Genomic DNA, 24097 nt, shown 5'->3' with positions numbered 1-24097 from the left:
CCTGACATTACTGTCCTCCAGGTGGGTCTCATCCGGCACATCTTCCCCGTATGACATCATGCTGTCGTCCTGCTCCAGGCCCATGCGGGCCGTCTCTTGGTGAGGTCTGGGAGGGGGCGGGGGACGCACCTCCACCTCTCTGTCTGAGTCACTGCCACTCTCTGACAGGTGGATCGCTAAAGTGGGACAGGGCCGGATACACCATTAGAACCTCATATCTCACATACAGTCTGTAGTGTCCTACAGATATCCTCAAATCATAGGATGTAGGTTTTAATTAACCTTGATGAACTTCTTAATGTAAATTTAATCTCTATTTATAATCTCACTCCATCCTATGACAATCTCCACCCTAGTGCGACTCACAGGAGAACGGGTTATCTCCCTCCTCTTCGCTGGCGTCATCCTCTCCGTCTGACATGAGCAGGTCCTGGTACAGCACGCTGGCATGGGCTGGCCGACTGGTGCCTTCATCCTCTTCAAAATCATCATCATTGTGGCCCTGCAGTCGTCTGCGGGGCGGCGGCAACAGCATCTCCTCTTCATCATCCTCATCCTCCAGGTCTCCCTCACCATCCTCAGCCTGGGGAACAGTCATCATCATCAAAAGGACTAGTTAGACTGATCTACAAACAGTGTCCAAATACGTAATCCCTCCCTTTCAAAATCCATCCACTCTAAACCCCATATTGTTTCTCCATGATCAGAGTCTTACAGGAGCTGGTGTCTTGGGCTTGCAGTCATACTCCTCCTCCTCGAAGCCCTCGATGTCCACGTCCGACTCCTCCTCTCCTAGTCTTCTATGACGACCCTGGAGACACACAGAGAAGTTAAGCAACACTGACAGAGACAGGAGGGATATTTCTGGGGAAAGACAGAGTGATGACTTGTGAAGCAATAGAGAGGATGGCTGAAAATTGATAATTGTCAGGGCAAACAGAACACTAGTATGACAAGCAGTCACAATTAGGAGCAAAAGTAACACACAAGCAAAACAGGCAGACACATGAACCAAATGAGTTATGGGGAGGAACCATCTTTGTCTTAGGAATAAAATGCACAAAGGGATCTTGGAATGGCTCCTAGCTAGGAGGAGCATGCACCAGTCAGGATCCACACTGTGGGAATGGAGAGGGAAGAACTGGAAGGAGACGACCAGGTGAATGTGCAAGGAGGAACGGAGGGATGGGAGGCGAGAGGGTGGTTAAAGGAGAGGTCATCCCTGGATGAGACAGACGCCGTTATACTCCTGGGGGATCTCTCTGTACCTTCCCTAACCCCCTCTTCTCTGGAACAGTCATAAGAGATGCCTTAACCTCAGAGAAGAGTCTGGTCTCTCTGTGCAGGCTCACAGAGGCACTGCTGTCAAACACATCGGCAGGCTGTACACACACGCACGCACGCACGCACACGCACACACACACACACACACACACACACACACACACACACACACACACACACACACACACACACACACACACACACACACACACACACACACACACACACACACACACACACACACACACACACACACACACAGGAAAGAGGGAGGAGAAAAGATAACCACAGGGTAGGAAGGATAGCATAGAGTTTAAGATATGCAGAGGCTATAGAAACAGCTACTAAATTGCAGTGCTAAAGAGGAACTACGAGGCAGAGAAAGACTAGAATGTGAAGAGGCTATGTAATAGAGAGACTACAGCAGACAGAGGTTAAAAAGTAGGTCCTTGGAGAGGAGTTGCATTCCCCAACTCTGGAGCATGTGAGGGTTGAGTTGAGGTACATTATTTGGTGACTGGGGGTGATAGGGATATAAGGGCCCATTGGTTGTATCTGGCTGGTTTCTGGCCCATACTTATGGGACAGGAACATTGCTACCTGTGATGTGTAGGTTCCAGGAGTCATGGGGTCCAGGCTATCCAGGTCTGCTGCATCCAGAGCTGCCTCTTTAGCTGTGGAGATGTCCTTCTCCAGCTGGGTCAGGTGCTCATCATACTGGAGAGATATCAAGCAACAATCAAATTATCCTTATTGGAGGATCATAAACATGATTCGTCATTTGACAAAGTATAAAGAGTTTCATTATGTCCCTCTCTCGCTGTTTCATACACACACCTCTGCCAGGGTCTGCTTGCACACGTTGACTATCTCCAGGGCCGTCTTGGTGTAAGGACTGTCTGGACCGTTGTACTTGACACTGTTGGTGTGGACCAGGCTGACGTCAAACAGGAACACATCCCGGTTCTGGTACTTGTGTTTGGATATGTTCTGTTGGACCACAGCACACAGAGAGACTTTTAAATAACATAAATGATTATATTACACATATTACCATCTACCACATTCTGTAATATATTCTGTATATTACATATACACTGAGTGTACAAAACATTAAGAACACCTTCCTAATATTGATTTGCACCCCCCTTTTGACCTCAGAACAACTTCAGAACAGGGATGCTGGGCCATGTTGATTCTTCCCACAGTTCTGTCAAGTTGGCTGGATGTCCTTTGGGTGGTGGACCATTCTTGACACACACAGGGAACTGTTGAGCGTGAAAAACCCAGCAACGTTGCAGTTCTTGACACAAACCAGTGCACCTGGCACCTACTACCATACCCCATTCAAAGGCACTTCAATCTTTTGTCTTGCCCATTCACCCTCTGAATGGAACACACACACAATCCTGTCTCAATTGTCTCAAGGCTTAAAAATAATTATATAACCTGTCTCCTCCCCTTCATCTACACTGATTGAAGTGGATTTAACAAGTGACATCACTAAGGGATCATAGCTTTCACCTGGTGAGTCTGTCATGGACAGAGCAGGTGTTCTTAATGTTTTGTACACTCAGTGTATAATCATCTACGACATATAGGTTTGATCCATCTTGGCATGGAAGGATCCAAAAGGTGTCTTTGTTGTGGTTTTCCTCAAAGCTGACACTGAAGTCCACTTCCCCTAACTAACTCACCTTGCGGACATTCTCCAGGTCCATGGGTTGGACTATCACTTTGTAGTAATCTGGAACAAACTTCTTGTTGACTGGATGGTGGAACGGCCAAGACTAAAAAGGGGATAGAGACAGAGAAAGGACAGTTATAACATCATCCAACTGAGTGCTTGATTGAAGTTGCCACAATTGTCAATATTTTAATATATTAAAAATATATATTTTATTGTCACATACACTGGATAGGTGCAGTGAAATGTGTTTTTACAGGGTCAGCCATAGAAGTACGGCACCCCTAAAGCAAATTAGCGTTAAGTGCCTTGCTCAAGGGCACATCTACATATTTGTCAACTTGTTGGCTCGGGTATTCGAACCAGCGACCTTTTGGTTTCTGGCCCAACGCTCTAACCACTAGGCATTTGTTAAGGGCAAAGAAAAGACTACTCAGTAAAATGACTTAGACACAGAGAAAATACTAATAGCAGATATTCCGAAAGAAAGTAGAAACCCTGATGACGGGTGGCTCCACTCACGTCAGGCACGGCCATCATCTTCTGAGTGACGATGTTGTCCAGGATGAAGGAGAAGGCTACCTGGTCGTCATCGTCCAGCAGGGGGTTGATAGCTTTCTCCAGTCTCACCAGCCTGTCTTCCTTCTGCAAAGGACAAAGGAATTTCCCCCTTTAATATTAAACAAGTACTATTATTGAAGGCCACTTCCATTGTGTTCCAAGAGTTGCTGAACATTTGCCTCCTTCTGCAAACAGAGCAGCAGACTTTGGGCGGTGTCCAAAATGGCACCAATCCAGGAATTAATCAGCGTTCACACGTACCTCTTTCAGTTTCTCATCACAAAGGTCCAGCATTGTCTGCGCCACCTGGGTTATTGGATGTTTGGCACCTGAATACACAAAAACAATTACCGTCTCAGTAAGTTACATAACGGTCGCACAGAGTCCAATATTACAGTCATTCTCTAAGGCTTCAAGTGGTTTAAAGTTGTACCATTGTATGTGGCGCTGTTCTTGATAATGAGCTCCACGTTCTCTCTGAACTCCTCCCGGGAGGGGTACACACGCTTACGCACATTCTCCCGTAGCGTCTGCAGATCCATGGGACGAGGGATGACCTTATAGTAGTCCTTCACCACCTTGGCATTGACCGGCGTGTGGAAGGGGTATGTCTGTGACGAGGTAAAGACAACACAATTGTGTGTGAGTGAGTGAGAGAGACTATAAAATGGTCAGAGGAATATAGGCAATCTGTCTGTCTGTCTGTAAGCAGTGAATTGTGTGAATGTGTGTGTATCTTACATTAGGGTGATCCCGCATGTCGTTGATGACGCTCTCCAGGACTGAGGACAGAGTGACCATGGGGTCAGTGCGTCGGCGGTGGATGGATTTGTGGGGCCTCTGTGAGTGGACGACAAGTAACAACAAAACAACAATCACAGTGTTAAAGATTTCTAGACCATGCTTGAACTGAATATACAACAACAGTCAATATAGTGACAACTAGGCTCACATTGAGGTAGTCACAGTGTACAGTGGTTCCCACACGTCTCTTCTTCTTGGGGGGAAGATGCTGTTTGGGGAACTTCAGCACCAGAGACTTCCTGCGCACCTCATCAGCACTGGAAGAGGAGACAACATGGTCCTTTACACAGCAGCATGATATATCACAAACTTTAGCTAGATTTCCATCCAATTTGCGACAGATTTCCATGTGAATATTCAAAAATCTTCATAAAACAATATGCACATTTTTCCACCAGAGATGGGTTTCCATCAAACTGACTTTTTGCGGATAAAAGGATGTGTGTGATGAGGTAGTACACAAAGAGCCGGGCAGCCCTATACGCTCACTACGCAAGTTGAGTAGGGCCCCGCAAATTACGCAAGGGCCCGCCTCCCCCTCGTGTCAAAGAGGGTGTCAATGTTTACAACTTGGATGAGAGGATGAAGCAGAACTATCCTTCTGGTCATGAAGAGAGAGAAACAAAACACAATGAGAGTGAATTGCGGGAACAGCGATCAGGTAAACATGTGTTCTCTCCTCTCCAAGTTTGATGTCAGCAAATAACAGTAACGTTAAGTTGATCTGCTAGCTTGCAGTGTATCTCCCTCTCGTCTGTCTGTCTTGCTAACCTAGCTGGGCAGTGCATCTCTTGGTCTGTCAGTGTCTTGCTTGCTTGCCAGCCACTTCCAGGGCTGTGTTCTGTGACTTTGTGCCTGACAAAAGTGACAGTGAAATACAACTATTTATTACGTTTGATAAATGCCAACGGGCAATGGTGTTTATAAATTGTAGCTCGGAAAAGATAACCGCGTCGCGTGTTAATATGTGTGTGCACGAAATGAAACTCGCGCTTTCCAGCAGCAACCTCTGTGGGGCCCATCCAGACAATATATGGGCGTGATGGCACTCCTCATAGGCACACATCATTTAAAAACAAGACAATGATTATCTAGTCTCTCAGTCAAGGTTTAGTTACAACTCTGGACTAATGCAAGAAGAAAAGCAATGGATTGACCTTGACTATTGATTTATATATTGAATTTAAAATGGTGATTAGCTAGGCATACTGGGCAATATGGATCTCAGTAAATAATAACCATCAAGTATTCAGCCAAGCCAGAGTATAAAAATTATTTTATATTTGAAAATGTATAAATGGAAATCTGGGGGAGCCAGTTTAAATGGGCCCGATGCAGCTGATAAATTAATAATAGTATTGTTATCTATAATGTACAGGTGCTATGCTTAAGTTTGTCAGTAGAGGAGATGCTGGATCATCAGCCAGTACAAGCACAGACTCAGTTGATCCACATCCAGCCTCAGCCAATACTAACACAGACCCAGTACAGCTGGCCTCAGCCAGTACTAACACAGACCCAGTACAGCTGGCCTCAGCCAGTACTAACACAGACCCAGTACAGCTGGCTTCAGCAAGTACTAACACAGACCCAGTACAGCCGGCTTCAGCCAGTACTAACACAGACCCAGTACAGCTGGCTTCAGCAAGTACTAACACAGACCCAGTACAGCTGGCTTCAGCCAGTACTAACACAGACCCAGTACAGCTGGCTTCAGCCAGTACTAACACAGACCCAGTACAGCCGGCTTCAGCAAGTACTAACACAGACCCAGTACAGCCGGCTTCAGCCAGTACTAACACAGACCCAGTACAGCCGGCTTCAGCCAGTACTAACACAGACCCAGTACAGCCGGCTTCAGCCAGTACTAACACAGACCCAGTACAGCCGGCTTCAGCCAGTACTAACACAGACCCAGTACAGCCGGCTTCAGCCAGTACTAACACAGACCCAGTACAGCTGGCTTCAGCCAGTACTAACACAGACCCAGTACAGCCGGCTTCAGCCAGTACTAACACAGACCCAGTACAGCTGGCTTCAGCAAGTACTAACACAGACCCAGTACAGCTGGCCTCAGCCAGTACTAACACAGACCCAGTACAGCTGGCTTCAGCCAGTACTAACACAGACCCAGTACAGCCGGCTTCAGCCAGTACTAACACAGACCCAGTACAGCCGGCTTCAGCCAGTACTAACACAGACCCAGTACAGCCGGCTTCAGCCAGTACTAACACAGACCCAGTACAGCTGGCCTCAGCCAGTACTAACACAGACCCAGTACAGCTGGCCTCAGCAAATACTAACACAGACCTAGTACTGGCAGCTTCAGCAAGTACTAACACAGACCCAGTATAGCCGGCTTCAGCAAATACTAACACAGACCCAGGTGAAGTACAAGCAGCCTCAGCCAGTACTAGCACAACCAGAGGTGTACAGCCAGCATCAGATACAAGCAGCTCAGACCCTAATAGAACCAAGTGACCCAGCAGATTGGCCCCCAGGCTTAACAGAATTTATGACGACTGAGTTAGTGCACAGAGGTCCATTCAAACCAGGACTGGATTTTTCTTACCCTAAAGACAAGTCTAGAAGAGGTTTTCCTTCAGGCTTATTACAGAGACAGCTGTCAAATGGGGAAAAGATTACCAGGAGCTGGCTTTCATACTCAATCAAAAACAACGCTGTGTATTGTTTCTGCTGTAAGCTCTTTTCTATAAAAGACTACAAAATAATAAAAGAAGGCGTGAATGACTGGTCAAATATCAACACCATTCTGAAACACCATGAGGGTAGTCCTGAACACACAAACAATATGATTAAGAAGCAAGAACTTGATCAAATCAAACTTTATTTGTCATATACGTCGAATACAACAAGTGTAGACTTTGCCGTGAAATGCTTACTTACAAGCCCTTAATCAACAGCGCAGTTCAAGAAGTCGGGGACAGACTCTTGACCAGATACAATTTTGGAGGCTGAAAGAAAGAAATGGCGGATGTCCTTACACGTTTAGTATCACCCAGTGTCTGGCTGAAAGAAACCTAGCATCAGACAAACTCTTCTAACCCGATAATGGAAACTTCCTAAAAGAGGTTGAATTACTGGCAAAATTTTACCCCGTTATGGAAAATCATGTCAGCAAAATGAAAGATGGAGAGACACATGCTCATTACCTTAGGAGGCGCACACAGAATGAGCTGATACAGTTTGTGAGTGACAAGATTCTAGAAGCAATAGTGACTCAAGTAAGAGACTCAAAGTAATTCTCCATTATCTTGGACTGTACACCTGACATTAGTCACCAGGAGCAAATGTCCATTATTCTGAGAACCGTGGCTTTAAAGGGAAAGCCAGAGATCAAGGAGCACTTCCTCAGCTTTGTGAATGTTGAGGTTACAACAGGCTTGAATCTGTCCACGGTCATCTTAGATGAGCTGAAGATTCCATTTGAAGATTGCAGATGGCAAGCTTATGATAATGGGGCCAACATGAAGGGCATGCACCAAGGAGTAAAGCCAGACTGCTCAAAAAACATCTCAGAGTCGTGTTCGTCCCATGTGGAGCAGATACTCTAAACCTTGTCATTGCAGATGCTGCCAAATCTTCAAAAGATGCCGTTTTTTTTTTGGGGGGGGGGGGGGGGGCATGTGCAAAAGCTCTTCACCTTCTTTTCAGCTGTCACACAAAGATGGAGTGTTTTGAAGGAACACGTGAACATAACTGTGAAGTCATGGAGTGACACAAGATGGGAGAGTAGGCTCCAAAGTGTTCATGCACTCAGGTAGCAGCATACCACCCTGCATACCACTGCTGGCTTGCTTCTGAAGCTAAGCAGGGTTGGTCCTGGTCAGCCCCTGGATGGGAGATCAGATGCTGCTGGAAGTGGTGTTGGAGGCACTCTTTCCTCTAGTCTAAAAAATATCCCAACGCCCCAGGGCAGTGTAGGGTGCTGTCTTTCAGATGGGATGTTAAACGGGTGTCCTGACTCTCTGAGGTCATTAAAGATCCCATGGCACTTATCGTAAGAGTAGGGGTGTTAACCCCGGTGTCCTGGCTAAATTCCCAATCTGGCCCTCAAACCATCACCGTCACCTAATAATCCCCAGTTTACAATTGGCTCATTCATCCCCCCTCTCCCCTGTAACTATTCCCCAGGTTGTTGCTGTAAATGAGAACGTGTTCTCAGTCAACTTCCCTGGTAAAATAACGGATAAATTAAAAAAAATGTTTTAAAAGGTATCAGGCTTCTGCTGTTCGGGAGGCTTTACTGTAAGCCAGACAGATGATCAACGATTCTGTGTCCAAAGTGGAGGCACTTGCAGAGGAAGTTGGGTCCTACCGCTTCTTGGTATGGTGTGAGATAATGCTCCTCCTCAATGCAAAGGCCCTCCTCACTACATACCGGGAAACTGGATTCTCTGAGGCCTAGCCAAACGCATTTGTGAAGAAATTCATGTGGAGGCTGTTCTGAAAGAGAAGAGACTGAGAAACAGCAAGAGGCATCTGATGAACCAGTGACTGACGCACTGAAAAACCTTGAAGTCAACTACTTCAACATTGTGGTCGACTCTGTTGTGACATCCATGGATGAGAGATTTGAAACACTCAACCAGGTGAAAACCAAATATGGAGTGCTGCTGAACTTCAGCACTGCCTCTCAGATGTCCAGTGAATCTTTAAAGGCTCACTGCATGGAAGTTGAAAACACTCTAACCTTCAGAGATGACTGTGACGTCAGTGGAATGGATCTGGTACACGACATTCAGAATGTACCTGATCTGCCTTCAGATAAGATGACTGCCTTTGAGCTGCTTTCCTTTCTCTGTGAGAACCTGGAGGAACTCTATCCTAACCTTTGGATGGCCCTAAGAATTGCAGTCACCCTACCAGTAACAGTAGCATCGGCAGAGAGGAGCTTTTCAAAATGAAAGCTCATCAAAAGCTACCTGAAGTCTTCCATGTCACAGGAACGTTTGAGTTGTCTGGCCATCATGAGCATAAATCATGACGTGGGGAAACACATGTCTTATGATGACATCATTGATGATTGTTCCTCAAGAAAGTGCAGAAGAACAATATTTTGATGGTAATATTTTAATTCATACATTCAAATGTTACACACTTAGTAACATTTAAGATTGTATGGCAGAAGTGCATTTGTGTAAATGACTGCTTAACTAACTATGTGACATACTTTCTCAATTTCTTCCAGACAGTCCAGATAGACTGGTGCCCATGCTGAAAATGCCCAGGCTGTAGAGGGAACCTAAGTTAATCACACATCTGTATAGGTTTTATTGTACTATTTTGAGACATATAGCTATAGCCATAGCCTATAGGCTTATGTTTACATTGTCTATACAAAGCTAATTGTATAATATTGTGAGGACTGGACTAATTACCAGGCAGCAGAGCCAAAGCTCAGTGTTATATTTTATTATTTTCCAAATGTTATATTTTCTACAATTTCTTATTTATGTTAATGTTAATATTCACTTATCTTAAGATTCTATAGAAAATACTCCATTCAATAAAAATTGTTTGTATAGGTCTACTTATTCTTAGACTGACAGATGGAGCAAACTGTTTTAAAGGAGGGAGGATTGTAGTGGGAGCACTGGTTTGTCAGGTGTGACTGTGTGGCAGTGGTAAATGGTTTACATGGCTCACAGGTCAGGAAGGAGGGCCCCTTAGCAGCATTTTGCTTAGGGCCCCAGGGAGGTCAGGACCGGCTCTGAGTGCACATACAACTAAATGCCATTAAATTCCCATGTACTGAATGAAAAATACAAGTTAAATGGGTTTCCATCGCATTTTCAACTCTACTGGTTGTCACAAAAACTGTTGCGTTCTATAGAAAATGTGCCTCCTTGGTCATGGCACATGGTCTCTAGCCAACAGCTCACAGATACAGTGTGGGTAGGCTACCTACATTATGAGATTATTATGGATAAGAGCGATATTATTTGTATTTGTCAAACAGCAGCCAAGCATCGATCATCATCTCACCAGAATAAGACTCTCTCATTGGAAAGGCGCATCACTCTCATCACCGTGCACTTTCATCATCATTTATTTCATCTGTAGCCTAATAAACCTCATGCTTTCCCGAGTCGTAGTGGGAGGACCACACAACATATCATCCACCGCCTGACTCGAAGTTAACTTCTGTATTTTTTATTTTATTGAACCTTTATTTAACTAGGCAAGTCATGATGGTATGATGGTTATAAATAAATACATGCGCATAAAGGCGTTTCTGCCACCATTTCTCGTATAATTAATTTTATAGACACAAAAAGATCCCACCATGTTGAACTAACATATTGTCTGTCAGCATTTATAAAATTGTACCGGCATTTCATGTTCCATCAGCCCGGTTGTGACTTTTTTAATGTGACAGGTAATTAATCCGCATGAAATGGTTGGATGGAAACGTGGTTATTTAGACAGATGTATAGAGCATAATGGACAGATCTACAGAAGCTCAATTAGCTGTGCAATACCTTTTGGTGCTTCGAAGCTGGCATTACCGACTCAGTAAAAGAGTAAATATAGTAAAAAAGACTTCGGTCACTCTAGTAACATGGAAATATTTAAGTTTAAGTTTCCTTTTCTCCTGAATGTCTAGCCTGTGTGTGTCTGTACCTCTCGATAAGCTGCTTGCCGAGGACGATCTTGGTTCCCTCCACCTTGATGAGTTCCTCGTTGTCGTTGTGGATGACAGTCTTCTCCAGCTCCTCCTCCTGCTCCTCTGTCATGGCAACCGGGTTGGAGGGCGGGGCGTTGGTCTGGTAGTACAGCGGGCAGAACTTGTTGGTTCGCATGTGCCCGATGGCACCGCAAGCTCCGCACTTCAGCTAGGGCAGGGGAGGAAGAAAAAGAGATGTAGTTAACAATCAGACAAATACGCTATATAGGAATGGAAACTGCAACTCACTGCATCACATGGCACAATAACTGCCACATCACATGCAAACACTACATTATCATGTTTATTATAAGCAATATAACATATTGCTACTAAAGGAAAGTATGAAAACAGTGAGGAAGGTTTATCTTGAATTGAATGATCCTATTTTAGAAACAGAGCAGGTCAGCAGGAAAACAGACAGTAGGTTATGGAAAAGCAGGGGAGGATAGTCTTGGAGTTGAATCATTATGGGCTGGCAAGCTTACTTTTACCTTGAGGTCTGGCTTCTCCTTGACCTTCTTGGCCTTCTTCTCCGGGGGGCCCTTGAACCGGTCCTTCTCCTGGTTCCTCTTCAGCCTCCTCAGCTGTTCCTGGATCCTCCTCCGCTCCTTCCTCATCTCCTCTCTGTGTTGCTCGTCAAACACAGCAAACTTTCTTCTGTAGAGGCAGACAGAGACAGGCAGACAGAGACTTAGTGACAGGTTGGACACACACATACTTGGCACAGACACACAGACCGCATACGCAGACACACAGACCGCATGCACAGACACACAGACCGCATGCGCACACAAACACACACCACACAGACGGACTCACATGAACTCATCATCCTTGGTGGTTCTGATCCTGGTGTAGGCGTCTATGACGGAGGGTTTGCGGACCGTCTCACAGCGGACATACTCCTTGCCGTCCTCGTCTCTGAAGGTGCGGTAGATTTTGAGGCGCCGTCCCGTAGCGGACGAGTTCAGGCTGGTGACCGAGGACGTGTCGTCATCTTTATGGGAGCCTGTGGAGAAGGCACTGGCTGCAGGGACACACAGAGAGAGATAAGTTACCCACACACACCAGGGTTTCCGTTAGCCGGCAATTGCTGGCTTTTGACCCTCCCCCCCAAAAAAAAAATTAAAAGCCGATAAATAAAACTGTTTCCAGCCAAAATGACAGGGAGAAAGAAAAATAAATCACATGGCAAAATAATGCTTTTTATTCATTGATGGAAATATATTTGACCGTCATGCTTATAGGGTCTACAGGTTCATTTGCATAATTTTGTGGAATTAAATTGGCCTGTGTGTATTTTTGTTGGTCATCATGTATCTTATTTATCTAACACAACTATCACATGTGCACATTTTAAGCTGGATTTCACCTGCAGCTCCTCAGCTGGTTGCTGATGGAGTAAAACCTTATTTTATCAGCCCATTCATTATGCAACAATTCTAAATGCAATTGTGTGTTAAAAACCGTTTTGGTGCATGACAAAGAGAGCTACTATTTTTATTTCTCAACTGGTAATTAAAGCGCGCCTCTCATTCGCCATTCAAGTGCAGGCAACAGGCTATCAGCCCGTCACCCACCACTTTACAATGTGAGCTAGAGGCAGTATGCATTTTGAAAGCATACTTAATTGTTTGAAACTGGAATGTTATATTTCATATTATGAGGCATATCTTACCTTGCTACAAAGTAGCCTAAAGGCAAAATCCGACCATGGAAACGTGGAGGCAATTATTTTATAAAGACTTCCTAGGCGGCGCGTGATCATACACTGTGATCCATCTACAATGATACAAGAAATGTGTGCATGGAACTCATAGCCTACAGGCCAACGCAGCAGTAGGCCTATAACTTCTATAGCTCTTTCACACTGAGGATTGGTGATTATCGAGGGGGAGATTGTTGGAAAGATTTTTCAAATAGCTTACTGTGAGGAACTAATACTTTTAATATACACTAAGTGTACAAAACATTAAGGACATTTGCTCTTTCCATGACATAAACTGACCAGGAATCCAGGTGAAAGCCTTGATTGTTTATGTGCGCCATTTAGAGGGTGAATGGGCAAGACAAAATATTTCAGTTCCTTTGAATGGGGTATGGTACAGCGGCGGTCGGTGCCGCTGAAGATGAGGGAGGATGATATATTTTTATGAGCATGGCCTTCTTTCTATTACAGTATATTGGATGACTCTCATTCGTATTCCATTCACCCAGCTCAATGTAAAATCGATAGGCTACTACATGATACTCAAATCTTCCCTATACCCATCATGAGGTTGCTACAACCGAGCCTATGAATGACAGTTTACAAAGGTAGGTGCACAGCTCTAGGGAAATTTGAGTAATCAAGGTGACAGACACTGACACAATCCATACCGCCTTGCACAATCCATACCGCCTTACACCCTAGCTGACCTAGGGTGTAATCATTACACCAGTTGCAAACGAGAGTTTCTATTGGACAAATTCAGGTATGATTATCCGTTTTGTTCCGTTTGCTTCCTTAAGAAACGTTTTTCAACAGAATCGTCCGTTCCCTTTATTAGCAGCCACATACAAACAGCATGATCCCTTTGATCATTGGATAATTCCTTCTCGCATCTACACGCTCTCCTCCTCTCACCTTTTCCCTTCGCTTGGGGACTTCAGTGTACAACACATCAGCTGTCTGTGACCAGGCAAAAAAAAACTTTCCAAGCCAATCCTTCATATCATAACCGCTAACCACTATACACAGCCTACATCGTTGTCACCATATTTGCTAACGTCAAGTAAACATAGCTACTAGGATTGACACGTTAGTAAACCCGCTACAATCATGCAGTACAGTTAGCAAGCAGTTGAGCAGTTATACCGGTGGGCCCCGGTGGGAATAAAATCATAAAACCAAAAGCTTACCTTGACTTGGAAGAGTTCTAGTGTTAGATAGCCATAGCCATCTAGGTAAGATAGCATCCCTCCGTTTGAGCCGGGTGTTTGAGTAGGCTAAACTATTTAGCTGCATTCGCTAGCTAAGTGAAAAAATATAGAAATATAGCTAGCTCTCTCTCTCACTCTCTCTTGCTTCTCCTTCATTTTTCAATAAATTCATTTGTTCAAAACTGTTCAACTGTCTTGAAGTCAACTACTCACCACATGTAATAATCCTCCTCCTCATAAGCTAGTTGTAGCTTAAGCTTTCAGTTCTAGATTCATTCTCTGATCCTTTGATTGGGTGGACAACATGTCAGTTCATGCTGCAAGAGCGCAGATCGGTCAGAGGACGTCCACCGGAAGTTGTTATAATTACTGTGTAAGTCTATGGAAGGGGGTGAGAACCACGAACCCCCTAGGTTTTGTATTTACATTTAAAGGTGACGAGGAGGATTATTTAAGATACTGTTTGAAGAGGTAGGGTTTCAGATGTTTTTGGAAGATGGGCCTCTGCTGTCCTAGCTTCAAGGGGAAGCTGGTTCCACCATTGGGGTGCGAGGACAGAGAAGAGCTTGAACTGGGCTGAGCGGGAGCTGCCCTCCCATAGGGGTGGGAGGGCCAAGAAACCTCCCACCCCTCCCTAAAAAGGATAACTTTTTTAATGTTTCACTATTTTTATGAAATTCAATGAGGAGGATGGTCCTCCCCTTCCTCCTCTGAGGAGCCTCCATTGGTATGGTAGTAGATGTCAGGCGCACCGGTTTGAGTGTGTCAAGAACTGCAACGCTGCTGAGTTTTTCCCGCTCAACAGTTTCATGTGTGTATCAGGAATGGTCCACCACCCAAAGGACATCCAGCCAATGTGACAACGGTGAGAAGCATTGCCGTCAACATGGGCCAGTAACAATGTGGAACGCTATCGACACCTTGTAGAGTCCATGCCCTGATGAATTGAGGCTGTTCTGAGGGCAAAAGTGGGTGCAACTCAATATTAGGAAGGTGTTCATAATGTGTTGTACACTCCGTGTATTATCATTCGCAATGGATGTAAAAAAAAAACACTTTCCTACATTTCTGCGCAGAAGGCCAGGTACTTCTATGCGTACTCAGCAACACTATCCCTCAACATTATCAGAACAGAGTAACCAGACATGTTCATTGCTCACAAGGAGCAAGCACTCCATGAAATAAACCAAAACCTGTTACTCAAGTGTAGCAGGTGTGAACTCTGTAACCAAATGACAGGGATTAACGGTATTTTTACTACGGGTACTGTATGTAATGAGGATTTGATGAAAAAAAAGGAAAAAAAAGGGGGCAAACAATTCACACAATGAAACAACGAATGTGCAACAATTGGCAGGAGACAGCTGACATTCTGGAGGGAGATTCACCTATATCTTCGCCACACACCCCTCCCCTTCTTCTTGTCTCAACATTTTAAATTATACTCAAGACACACTATCTTCACACATATTTTAGATGTTTTTAACTGACAGCCGCAACTCAATAATCAGCTAGGACTATTGCCATGTGCGTTGCCACTAAGCTTGTGATTTGAAACAATCCACAGGATTTAAAAAAAAGAAGCTAATGATCCTTGATTCCTTTGTGGCTAAGTCATGCTTTCTTGTGAAGTATTTAGAATTTTCTTTTCCTTTTCTGTATAGAAAAGGAAAATATTGGTCCAATATTGGTTTTCATCTCAACTTTCTATTGTTGTCCAGAAGCCAAAGGCACCATACTGTACTAGTCATAATAGCAACCCATCCTAGTTGTTGCATCTTTAGATTAACCCTCTTTTTCTAACTGAGATTTCATCTTGTTCACTTATGCAACCGCTATCAGGTGTGCTGTTTAGAATGGTGTTTTCCCAGGTGTGCTATTTAGAATGGTGTTTTCCCATAAATGGCATTTTGCCAAATGTTTGAAAAGTCAGTTTTATTGGCTGCTTCATTACATGAGTTGCAATGTTCTGTTAAGAGCATTACCATAATATAAATGTGATTTCTGTCATTCTGAGCACAGTGGGTGGACGCCATAATGAGTTATGCACCCATTGCATATGGGTCCGGTACATTTGAATCTTCCTGGTCACGTTGTCCGGCGCCACATTTTCCTAACATAAACCCTGACACATACACACTCCTGTAAACACACACTCCTGTAAACACACATAAAAAAAAGCCTGAAACGCACAAACACAACACTTACAGAAGCCCTTGCGTCCCTTGTGGTCGCGGTCGCTCTCCTCTCCCATCAGCATCCTCTGCAGCTCCTTCCTCTCCTGCTCCTCCTTCTCTCTGGACAGCTGGGAGCTGGTCTTCTTGTTCTGCAGCATGTTCTCAATGTTCTTCCCCATCTCCTCAAAGTCACTGTCCTCCGCTGAGCTGCTGTCTGTGTCTGTGGACAGGACCTCTGTGGAATCCAATACTCTGGGGGGAAGGCAGACAGGCTGGAACATCAGATAGTGTACAACTACAGCATCCCTATAAGAAACGGGTGGTGAATTATGGTTATTTGGAAAAGGGGAGGATGGGAGGGCCTCACTTGTTCTGCAGGTCAAAGATCCTCTGGCACTCCTCCTTGTAGCGTTCCTGGTGTTCGGCTACAGAGAAGCGGGACCCGCGGGCAAACTTGCTCATGGGCCCCTCGCCAGAGCGGGCCTGCTCTGTGGACATGGTCCTCACCACGTCAATCACCTCCCAACGAGACAGCTTCTTTATCTGAAACACACACAGAAACACTGGTTTTAAAGATTGATCTAGCCTTCATGCTGTTGGGGTGGCAGGGTAGCCTAGTGGTTAGAGTGTTGGACTAGTAACCGAAAGGTTGCAAGTTCAAATCCCCGAGCTGACAAGGTACAATACAAATCTGTCGTTCTGCCCCTGAACAGGCAGTTAACCCACTGTTCCTAGGCCGTCATTGAAAATAAGAATTTGTTCTTAACTGACTTGCCTAGTTAAATAAAGGTATAAAACATATATATATATTTTTTTAAATACGTAGGTTGGTGGATGAAATGAGGGAATGAAGACATTTAAGTTATATGGCAGCAGGTAACCTCGAAGTTAGAGTGTTGGGCCAGTAACTGAAAGGTTGCTGGTTCGAATACCGGAGCCGACAAGGTAAAATAATCTGTTGCTGTGCCCTTGAGCAAGGCACTTAACTCTAAATGCTCCAGGGTCGCTGTACAATGGTGACCCTGGCCGTGACCCCACTCCCTGTGGGTGTCTCAGGGGGAGTTGGGATATGCAAAAAAACACATTTTCATTACACACTGTGTATAACAGGACAAATATAAGTACCTCCCAAATGATGATGATGATTATTATGTTATTACTGTGTTATTACCTCCTCCTCTGGAACACCGAACTTGCGCAGCAGCTGCTTGGCGTTTTTGAGTGACAGTCTTCTCAGATCAGCGTCTGTCCCTGTCACAGTTTTCTTAGCGGGTTGTGGTTCCCGGTCGTCTTGGGCCTGAACACGACAAATAAAATAACCTTGAGTTTTAGTAATAATCACCAAACAACCGTTGAATGGTTAGAACAGGAAAATAGGTCTTGTTTTTCTGGAGCCTGTGAACGCATGAATGGAATTAGGGCCCCCTGATCTGGCAGAAGTGTTTCAGAGCAGTGGGGGTAAGAGAGAGAGGAAGTACCTTTTGTTGAGTGGGCTTGTTGGGCACTTTGACGTAAGAGAATCCCTCTCCACAGCCTGTGGGGTCGGCCACCCCCATGACCTCCAGCAGACACTTCCCCTTCATGGCAGCGATGAAGGCTCGCGTCGTGTTCCAAGGGGCTGTGCGGACCTAAGGTGGACCACAGAGAATATTGAAAGTGAAATCATGGATCATCGTTTTTTTCAACATCAATGGAGCATCAAAATCAATGTTTCATGAAAAGGAAGCAGTAGAGCTGTACCTCATCATCAATCTTCATCTGGAAGTCTTCCTCGTTCTCTTCCTCTGGGGCAAAGAAGGACTTTTCACCATATCCAGCATCCTGGAGAGAGAAAAGTTCTGGTATAGTTCACACAGTGCCGTAAAGAGAATCGGTATCACAGCCGGTACCTACACAAGGAGCCTGTCAGTCTTACCTTCAGTCTTTGCTCTGCCACCAGCATGCTGTAGTAGGCACAGCACTGCTCTGGAGACACCATGGCCCTGATCTCCTCCTCAGTAGGCAGCCTGAAGTCAGGCTTCAGCACCCACCAGTTAGAGTCCATCCCTGAGGACAGAGGCAGGGCAAATGAGCTTCAATCATATAACAAGTATTACCCACGTTCTCTTTAGTCCACCTTTACTGCCCAACTTACAGCTTTGTAAGATTCATGGATACATTTTTCATGGCCAATTCCCCCCCTCCAAAGACATTTATTCTTTGGATACTTTTGATTAGAAAGCTTCCCTGCTGCATCAAATTTACCATAATTTCATTCAACTGAAGTGTCTTGTAGGCTTAAAGCGGAGGTGTTGCAGGAGCAGAACAGCAGATATTAACGAAGGACCCTGCAAACCCATGGGTCCTTATTGATGCTTTCCTTAGACCACACCTTACCTCCACAGTAAACTCCATATCCATAATATGCTGACCTCTCTCTTTCCTGGCGCCTATCTGTCAAAGTAAGGCACACCATCTCTGAGCTCACACAGCTAAACACTCTCTCTTACACCTCAACACTTCCCTGAGATCACACAGGAGTAGAAACGTTAAGAGGAAATCAGGATTGTTGGACAGTTGTGAGTGACAACGTTCACGAGGCATATTCACATTTATGCATTACTTATTCATCTTTGTGAGGTCAAACACTGAAGGACAGTGTGTCATACCGTACTATTGACAAACATGAGGCTATACGGTTGTATTGGGTTATGGCAGGGTTAGCCGTTTCTACCTGTACGCTTAAAGTCAGCACAGAGTTTTAGGCGTTTGCGGATGCTGCTTTCTGAATGTGAGGGGAAAGCTTTCTTTATGTCCTCCATGCGGATTCTCCTTGGACGATCTTTACTCTTCCAGAACAACCGATAGATAAACACCTGCACAGAAGAGCAGAGAAGACACGAGTGTAGGCAAGCATGCATTCTGTAAGTGTGCTTTCTCTTGTACAGTGGGGAAAACAAGTATTGGATACACTGACGATTTTGCAGGTTTTCCTACTTACAAAGCATGTAGAGGTCTGTAATTTTTATCATAGGTACACTTCAACTGTGAGAGACGGAATCTAAAACAAAAATCCAGAAAATCACATTGTATGATTTTTAAGTAATTAATTTGCATTTTATTGCATGACATAAGTATTTGATACATCAGAAAAGCAAAACTTAATATTTGGTACAGAAACCTTTGTTTGCAATTACAGAGATCATACGTTTCCTGTAGTTCTTGACCAGGTTTGCACACACTGCAGCAGGGATTTTGGCCCACTCCTCCATACAGACCTTCTCCAGATCCTTCAGGTTTCGGGGCTGTCGCTGGGCAATACGGACTTTCAGCTCCCTCCAAAGATTTTCTATTGGGTTCAGGTCTGGAGACTGGCTAGGCCACTCCAGGACCTTGAGATGCTTCTTACGGAGCCACTCCTTAGTTGCCCTGGCTGTGTGTTTCGGGTCGTTGTCATGCTGGAAGACCCAGCCACGACCCATCTTCAATGCTCTTACTGAGGGAAGGAGGTTGTTGGCCAAGATCTCGCGATACATGGCCCCATCCATCCTCCCCTCAATACGGTGCAGTCGTCCTGTCCCCTTTGCAGAAAAGCATCCCCAAAGAATGATGTTTCCACCTCCATGCTTCACGGTTGGGAAGGTGTTCTTGGGGTTGTACTCATCCTTCTTCTTCCTCCAAACACGGCGAGTGGAGTTTAGACCAAAAAGCTCTATTTTTGTCTCATCAGACCACATGACCTTCTCCCATTCCTCCTCTGGATCATCCAGATGGTCATTGGCAAACTTCAGACGGGCCTGGACATGCGCTGGCTTGAGCAGGGGGACCTTGCGTGCGCTGCAGGATTTTAATCCATGACGGCGTAGTGTGTTACTAATGGTTTTCTTTGAGACTGTGGTCCCAGCTCTCTTCAGGTCATTGACCAGGTCCTGCCATGTAGTTCTGGGCTGATCCCTCACCTTCCTCATGATCATTGATGCCCCACGAGGTGAGATCTTGCATGGAGCCCCAGACCGAGGGTGATTGACCGTCATCTTGAACTTCTTCTATTTTCTAATAATTGCGCCAACAGTTGTTGCCTTCTCACCAAGCTGCTTGCCTATTGTCCTGTAGCCCATCCCAGCCTTGTGCAGGTCTACAATTTTACCCCTGATGTCCTTACACAGCTCTCTGGTCTTGGCCATTGTGGAGAGGTTGGAGTCTGTTTGATTGAGTGTGTGAACAGGTGTCTTTTATACAGGTAACGAGTTCAAACAGGTGCAGTTAATACAGGTAATAAGTGGAGAACAGGAGGGCTTCTTAAAGAAAAACTAACTAGGTCTGTGAGCCGGAATTCTTACTGGTTGGTAGGTGATCAAATACTTATGTCATGCAATAAAATGCAAATTAATTACTTAAAAATCATACAATGTGATTTTCTGGATTTTTGTTTTAGATTCCGTCTCTCACAGTTGAAGTGTACCTATGATAAAAATTACAGATCTCTACATGCTTTGTAAGTAGGAAAACCTGCAAAATCGGCAGTGTATCATATACTTGTTCTCCCCACTGTATGTGGGTCATTCCATGAAATGAGTCCCTTTTGCGTCCCTTTGATATTTGAAGTAGAAATTGTGCATCAATATTTTATTTTAAAAGCCTGTTATATTAAATGAAGTGCCCTTTAATATAAACAGCATGGAAAATTCTAAATTCAGCATTTTGAAGTCCCTCTGTGCACCCTTTGTGACTAGGAACATTTTATCCCACTTAACCCCAAAATGTCTAAAACATGTCACCATCATTGTAAAGTCCTAATTATGTTTTGCTTTGACAAAGTCATTTCTGATGATGATGATTTATTTAATGTTATTAGTGATACATTTTAAGGTTAAAACAATAATCTGGCCCTCATTCTAAGGTCAACACTGTTACGTGAACTCAACTCTCATTTAATATGGTAAAACTATTTTTTTTTTTTATATTTTGTTCAAAATAAAACATTTAACAGTCAAATCATAGTTTAAAGCAGGTAAGCTGGTTTTACTCCATTTTCTGGTGTTCCGTGGTGGAAAACTGAGTGGGTCGGCATAACACGTCAACCCTGTTAACATTAGATAGAAATGTTGCATTCTTTTGTCCCTCCCTGCTGCACACAACAAGCTGTTACAGTGAGATTTATTGCTGATTTAAGATGAAATCGTCAACCCTGTCACGGTCAACCCTGTTTATTTGGCACTTAATAGACACATACTATGTATTGTTTTTATTTAACCTCTTGAGATGGGAAAACATGTTTTTCATTAAGTTGAACATGTATTCGTCATAACATAATTTGACAATTTTGTGAAATAAACCTATTGTTTGCTTGTTTACCTAAAATTTACTTATTTTGTGGAACAACTCATTTGACAATGTGTGTGTGGTGTGTGTGTGTGTGTGTGGATTTGCAGATGTCATAATGCGTGTGTGTGTGTGTGTGTGTGTGTGTGTATGTATCGTAAGGTATACCTGCAAGAAGTCTCTGATATGGGTGTTGGCTCGTTTGGAGTTGGGTCCAGGGACCTCATAGAGGGGACACTGCTGGCCGACCACAAAGATATCTACCAGCTCTCTAATGAAGTAGCCCTGCCGTGTACGCAGCACCAGGAAATCTGTCTCTGGCATCTTGTGGAGGTAGATGGGGGCACGGAAAAGGTTGTTCTCAAAAGCCTAAAAGACAGACACAGATTTGCAATTAGGTCTCTAAAATGTTCTCTTTCTAGGTATCAGGCTATTCACATTCACAGTGAATGGCTTTTTCAAACATCAACGAATTGTCATGCGACTGACGGTAATGATGGTGGTACTGACCGGCAGCAGCTGTCCGGGGTGCAGGGAGCCCAGGAAAGGTGAGGTGTGGCAGTACACGGTCTCTCCGTACTTACAGTCTGGAGCTCCAGGGTCCTTCCCTGGTTTCTGAGGGAAAACAGCCATGTTTCAAGTTAATTTGATCTTAAAATGCATTTTTTTCACATAAACACAACTCATATCAATAGAGGAAGGAAAAGAACCACTGAGGTGGTTCAGCTTTTAGTAAATGCTAAACAATGCTGATACAAGGGGAATGGTAATTGAAAGACTACTGCAGTGACTCACTCTCTTGTAGTAGTTCTTGATCTTGGTTGCCATGCCGACTTGCATGATGAGTGGAGGATATTCCTCGCTGTACTCTGCCAGAATCAGGTCGCCGTCTTTCCCTGTCAGGTCCTGAGCTGTACGCATGAAGAACATGTCACCTCCACCGGAAGCCTGGCGCTCTTGTTCTCGCATCTACAGGCACAAAAAGGGACATTTAACACAAATCACACAAAAAAGGTTATCAACACAGACAGAGAGGCAGAAGCATTCTTGACGACCTGTGTCAAGACGGAGAGAAAGATGGAGGTGAATGAGGTGAGTGCTGGGGCCTCACCTTGGCCTTCTTCTTGATCTGTTTGAGTAGAGGCTGGGCTGCGTGGGGACCTGGCTGGGACAACGTCCCGAATGAGTACTTCTTCAGAGAGGGCCGGTGGAACCCACGCAGCTTCATAGGTCCCATGTGAGTAGGGAAGAACGGCTGCCTCAGCTCCACTGCAGGGATGGAGTGCTGGAGAGAAAGATAGGCAAGGAAATGTTTCATATAGCATAGGCTAACTACAGTGTTGTTAAGATTATCCTACACTATAGTTAACCCATAAGAGTCTAAGCCCTGTGTTGGGGATGAATCAGAATTAGTTAGGTAACATAGATAAATAAGATGTTTTTTTATATAATATACTTATGTGAGATACTTGTCATTAGAATGTCTCCTTTTGGACTATACTGTTGGCAGTTGCACTTTTCCCTTCTCTGCTAGGGAAAAGTCACTTGGGGCCCAGGGAGAGGAGAGGTCAGGCTTGTCTTTTACATGTCTGGTGCTATGCAGAATATCAGAAGGGGAGGAGGACAGAATGGAACATTGTCTTCATATGTGAATGTATCTGTTAAACCATGTGAAGGGATGATTAAGGGGGAACCAATTATCTCTTGGCTCCACAATGTCTGTGCACAAGTCACTCTCCTCAGTGAGCTTGTCCAGGAGTGGGGAGAAGAGGGGGTGTATTTGAGATGGGAGTATATAGAGTTGACAATTGATATATGCCATTGGATGAGGTAATGTTTTGGTACTATGAAGTACCAAAAACGAGATTAGAACCTCGTCTTAGAGACCAAACTGAACGATAATTTATAGCTAATGTTATCTGGCTATGGGATACTCCTTTCTGAAGTAAAAGGCCCTTTGTGAAGTTTTCCTAAGATCTGTGGTTCGTCATGTAAGTTGAGAGGGGTGTATCTTGGCTATAAAAGATACTGATATTCTTATGTAGTCAAAGGGCTATGGTGAAGCTCATATAATTAAAGATGAAGTTTAAGTATAACTCTGACTTGTGTGTGGTTTATAACTCTCCTCATTTAGTAATACAGGAAATTACCACGACACCTGTCTAAGACGGGGGTGGGGGGTTCTACTAAGCAATTTTTAATACATGTATTTAACCCCTTATTTTTGGCAATAACCAGTCTAAGAACTGTCTAAGCCGGGGGTGGGGTTCTACTAAGCTATATGGAATTGTTTTAAGAAGGTCATACCAAGGATAATTTTTCTATTTGATTTGGAATTTTAAGACCCCTTGAAGTCAAAAAAAAAAAGAGAATAGAACAAATTTCTTTAATGAAAAACAAAATTCAGCCTTACTGCTATTAGCCCATACAAATGCATTTAATAACAGATTCACTACATGGAACAACAGATAGTCCAGCCAAAAAAATCTAAAGGAAGTTTGTTCTGAAATGTCTGTTCTACATCTGAGAGATACTGTATATCTCTTTTTTTTGGAGTCGTGTAGGCCAAACCGTTCTGATTTTCGGGATGTCCCATGGTCTGACAAACACCTCTCTAGCTCTGTCACCTTTCACCGCAGATGCGAAAGTGTGGCACGGGTGGATGTG

The 24097-nt window shown here is 44.3% G+C and overlaps 1 protein-coding gene across 7 annotated transcripts in view; it reads right to left on the bottom strand.

Moving 5' to 3' along the window:
* Positions 1-24097, bottom strand: part of LOC139537369 (transcription initiation factor TFIID subunit 1-like) — a 55192-nt gene that overhangs the window by 1189 nt on the left and 29906 nt on the right. For 2 of the 7 annotated variants that reach the window (XM_071338594.1, XM_071338596.1), the window contains exons 14-39: positions 22542-22715; positions 22226-22399; positions 21941-22045; positions 21599-21799; positions 18843-18984; positions 18045-18175; positions 17870-17950; positions 17608-17757; positions 17301-17426; positions 16497-16672; positions 16161-16381; positions 11850-12057; positions 11516-11687; positions 10985-11196; positions 4485-4593; positions 4274-4372; positions 3966-4143; positions 3794-3861; positions 3494-3616; positions 2982-3074; positions 2122-2274; positions 1885-2001; positions 1269-1382; positions 716-811; positions 367-583; positions 2-176 (exon numbers count right to left, since the gene is read on the bottom strand). In XM_071338594.1, coding sequence (XP_071194695.1) covers positions 2-176; positions 367-583; positions 716-811; positions 1269-1382; positions 1885-2001; positions 2122-2274; positions 2982-3074; positions 3494-3616; positions 3794-3861; positions 3966-4143; positions 4274-4372; positions 4485-4593; positions 10985-11196; positions 11516-11687; positions 11850-12057; positions 16161-16381; positions 16497-16672; positions 17301-17426; positions 17608-17757; positions 17870-17950; positions 18045-18175; positions 18843-18984; positions 21599-21799; positions 21941-22045; positions 22226-22399; positions 22542-22715 — 3815 coding nt within the window. The remainder of the gene's footprint in view (position 1; positions 177-366; positions 584-715; positions 812-1268; positions 1383-1884; positions 2002-2121; positions 2275-2981; positions 3075-3493; positions 3617-3793; positions 3862-3965; positions 4144-4273; positions 4373-4484; positions 4594-10984; positions 11197-11515; positions 11688-11849; positions 12058-16160; positions 16382-16496; positions 16673-17300; positions 17427-17607; positions 17758-17869; positions 17951-18044; positions 18176-18842; positions 18985-21598; positions 21800-21940; positions 22046-22225; positions 22400-22541; positions 22716-24097) is intronic. The other 5 variants (XM_071338595.1, XM_071338599.1, XM_071338598.1 and 2 more) reach the window with 3 other exon arrangements.

The sequence above is a fragment of the Salvelinus alpinus genome, chromosome 13 (assembly GCF_045679555.1).
Source record: "Salvelinus alpinus chromosome 13, SLU_Salpinus.1, whole genome shotgun sequence".
In the NCBI taxonomy this organism is placed as follows: Eukaryota; Metazoa; Chordata; class Actinopteri; order Salmoniformes; family Salmonidae; genus Salvelinus; species Salvelinus alpinus.
The sequence above is the reverse complement of the archived record's forward strand: the minus strand, read 5'-3'. Positions and strand labels throughout refer to the sequence as shown.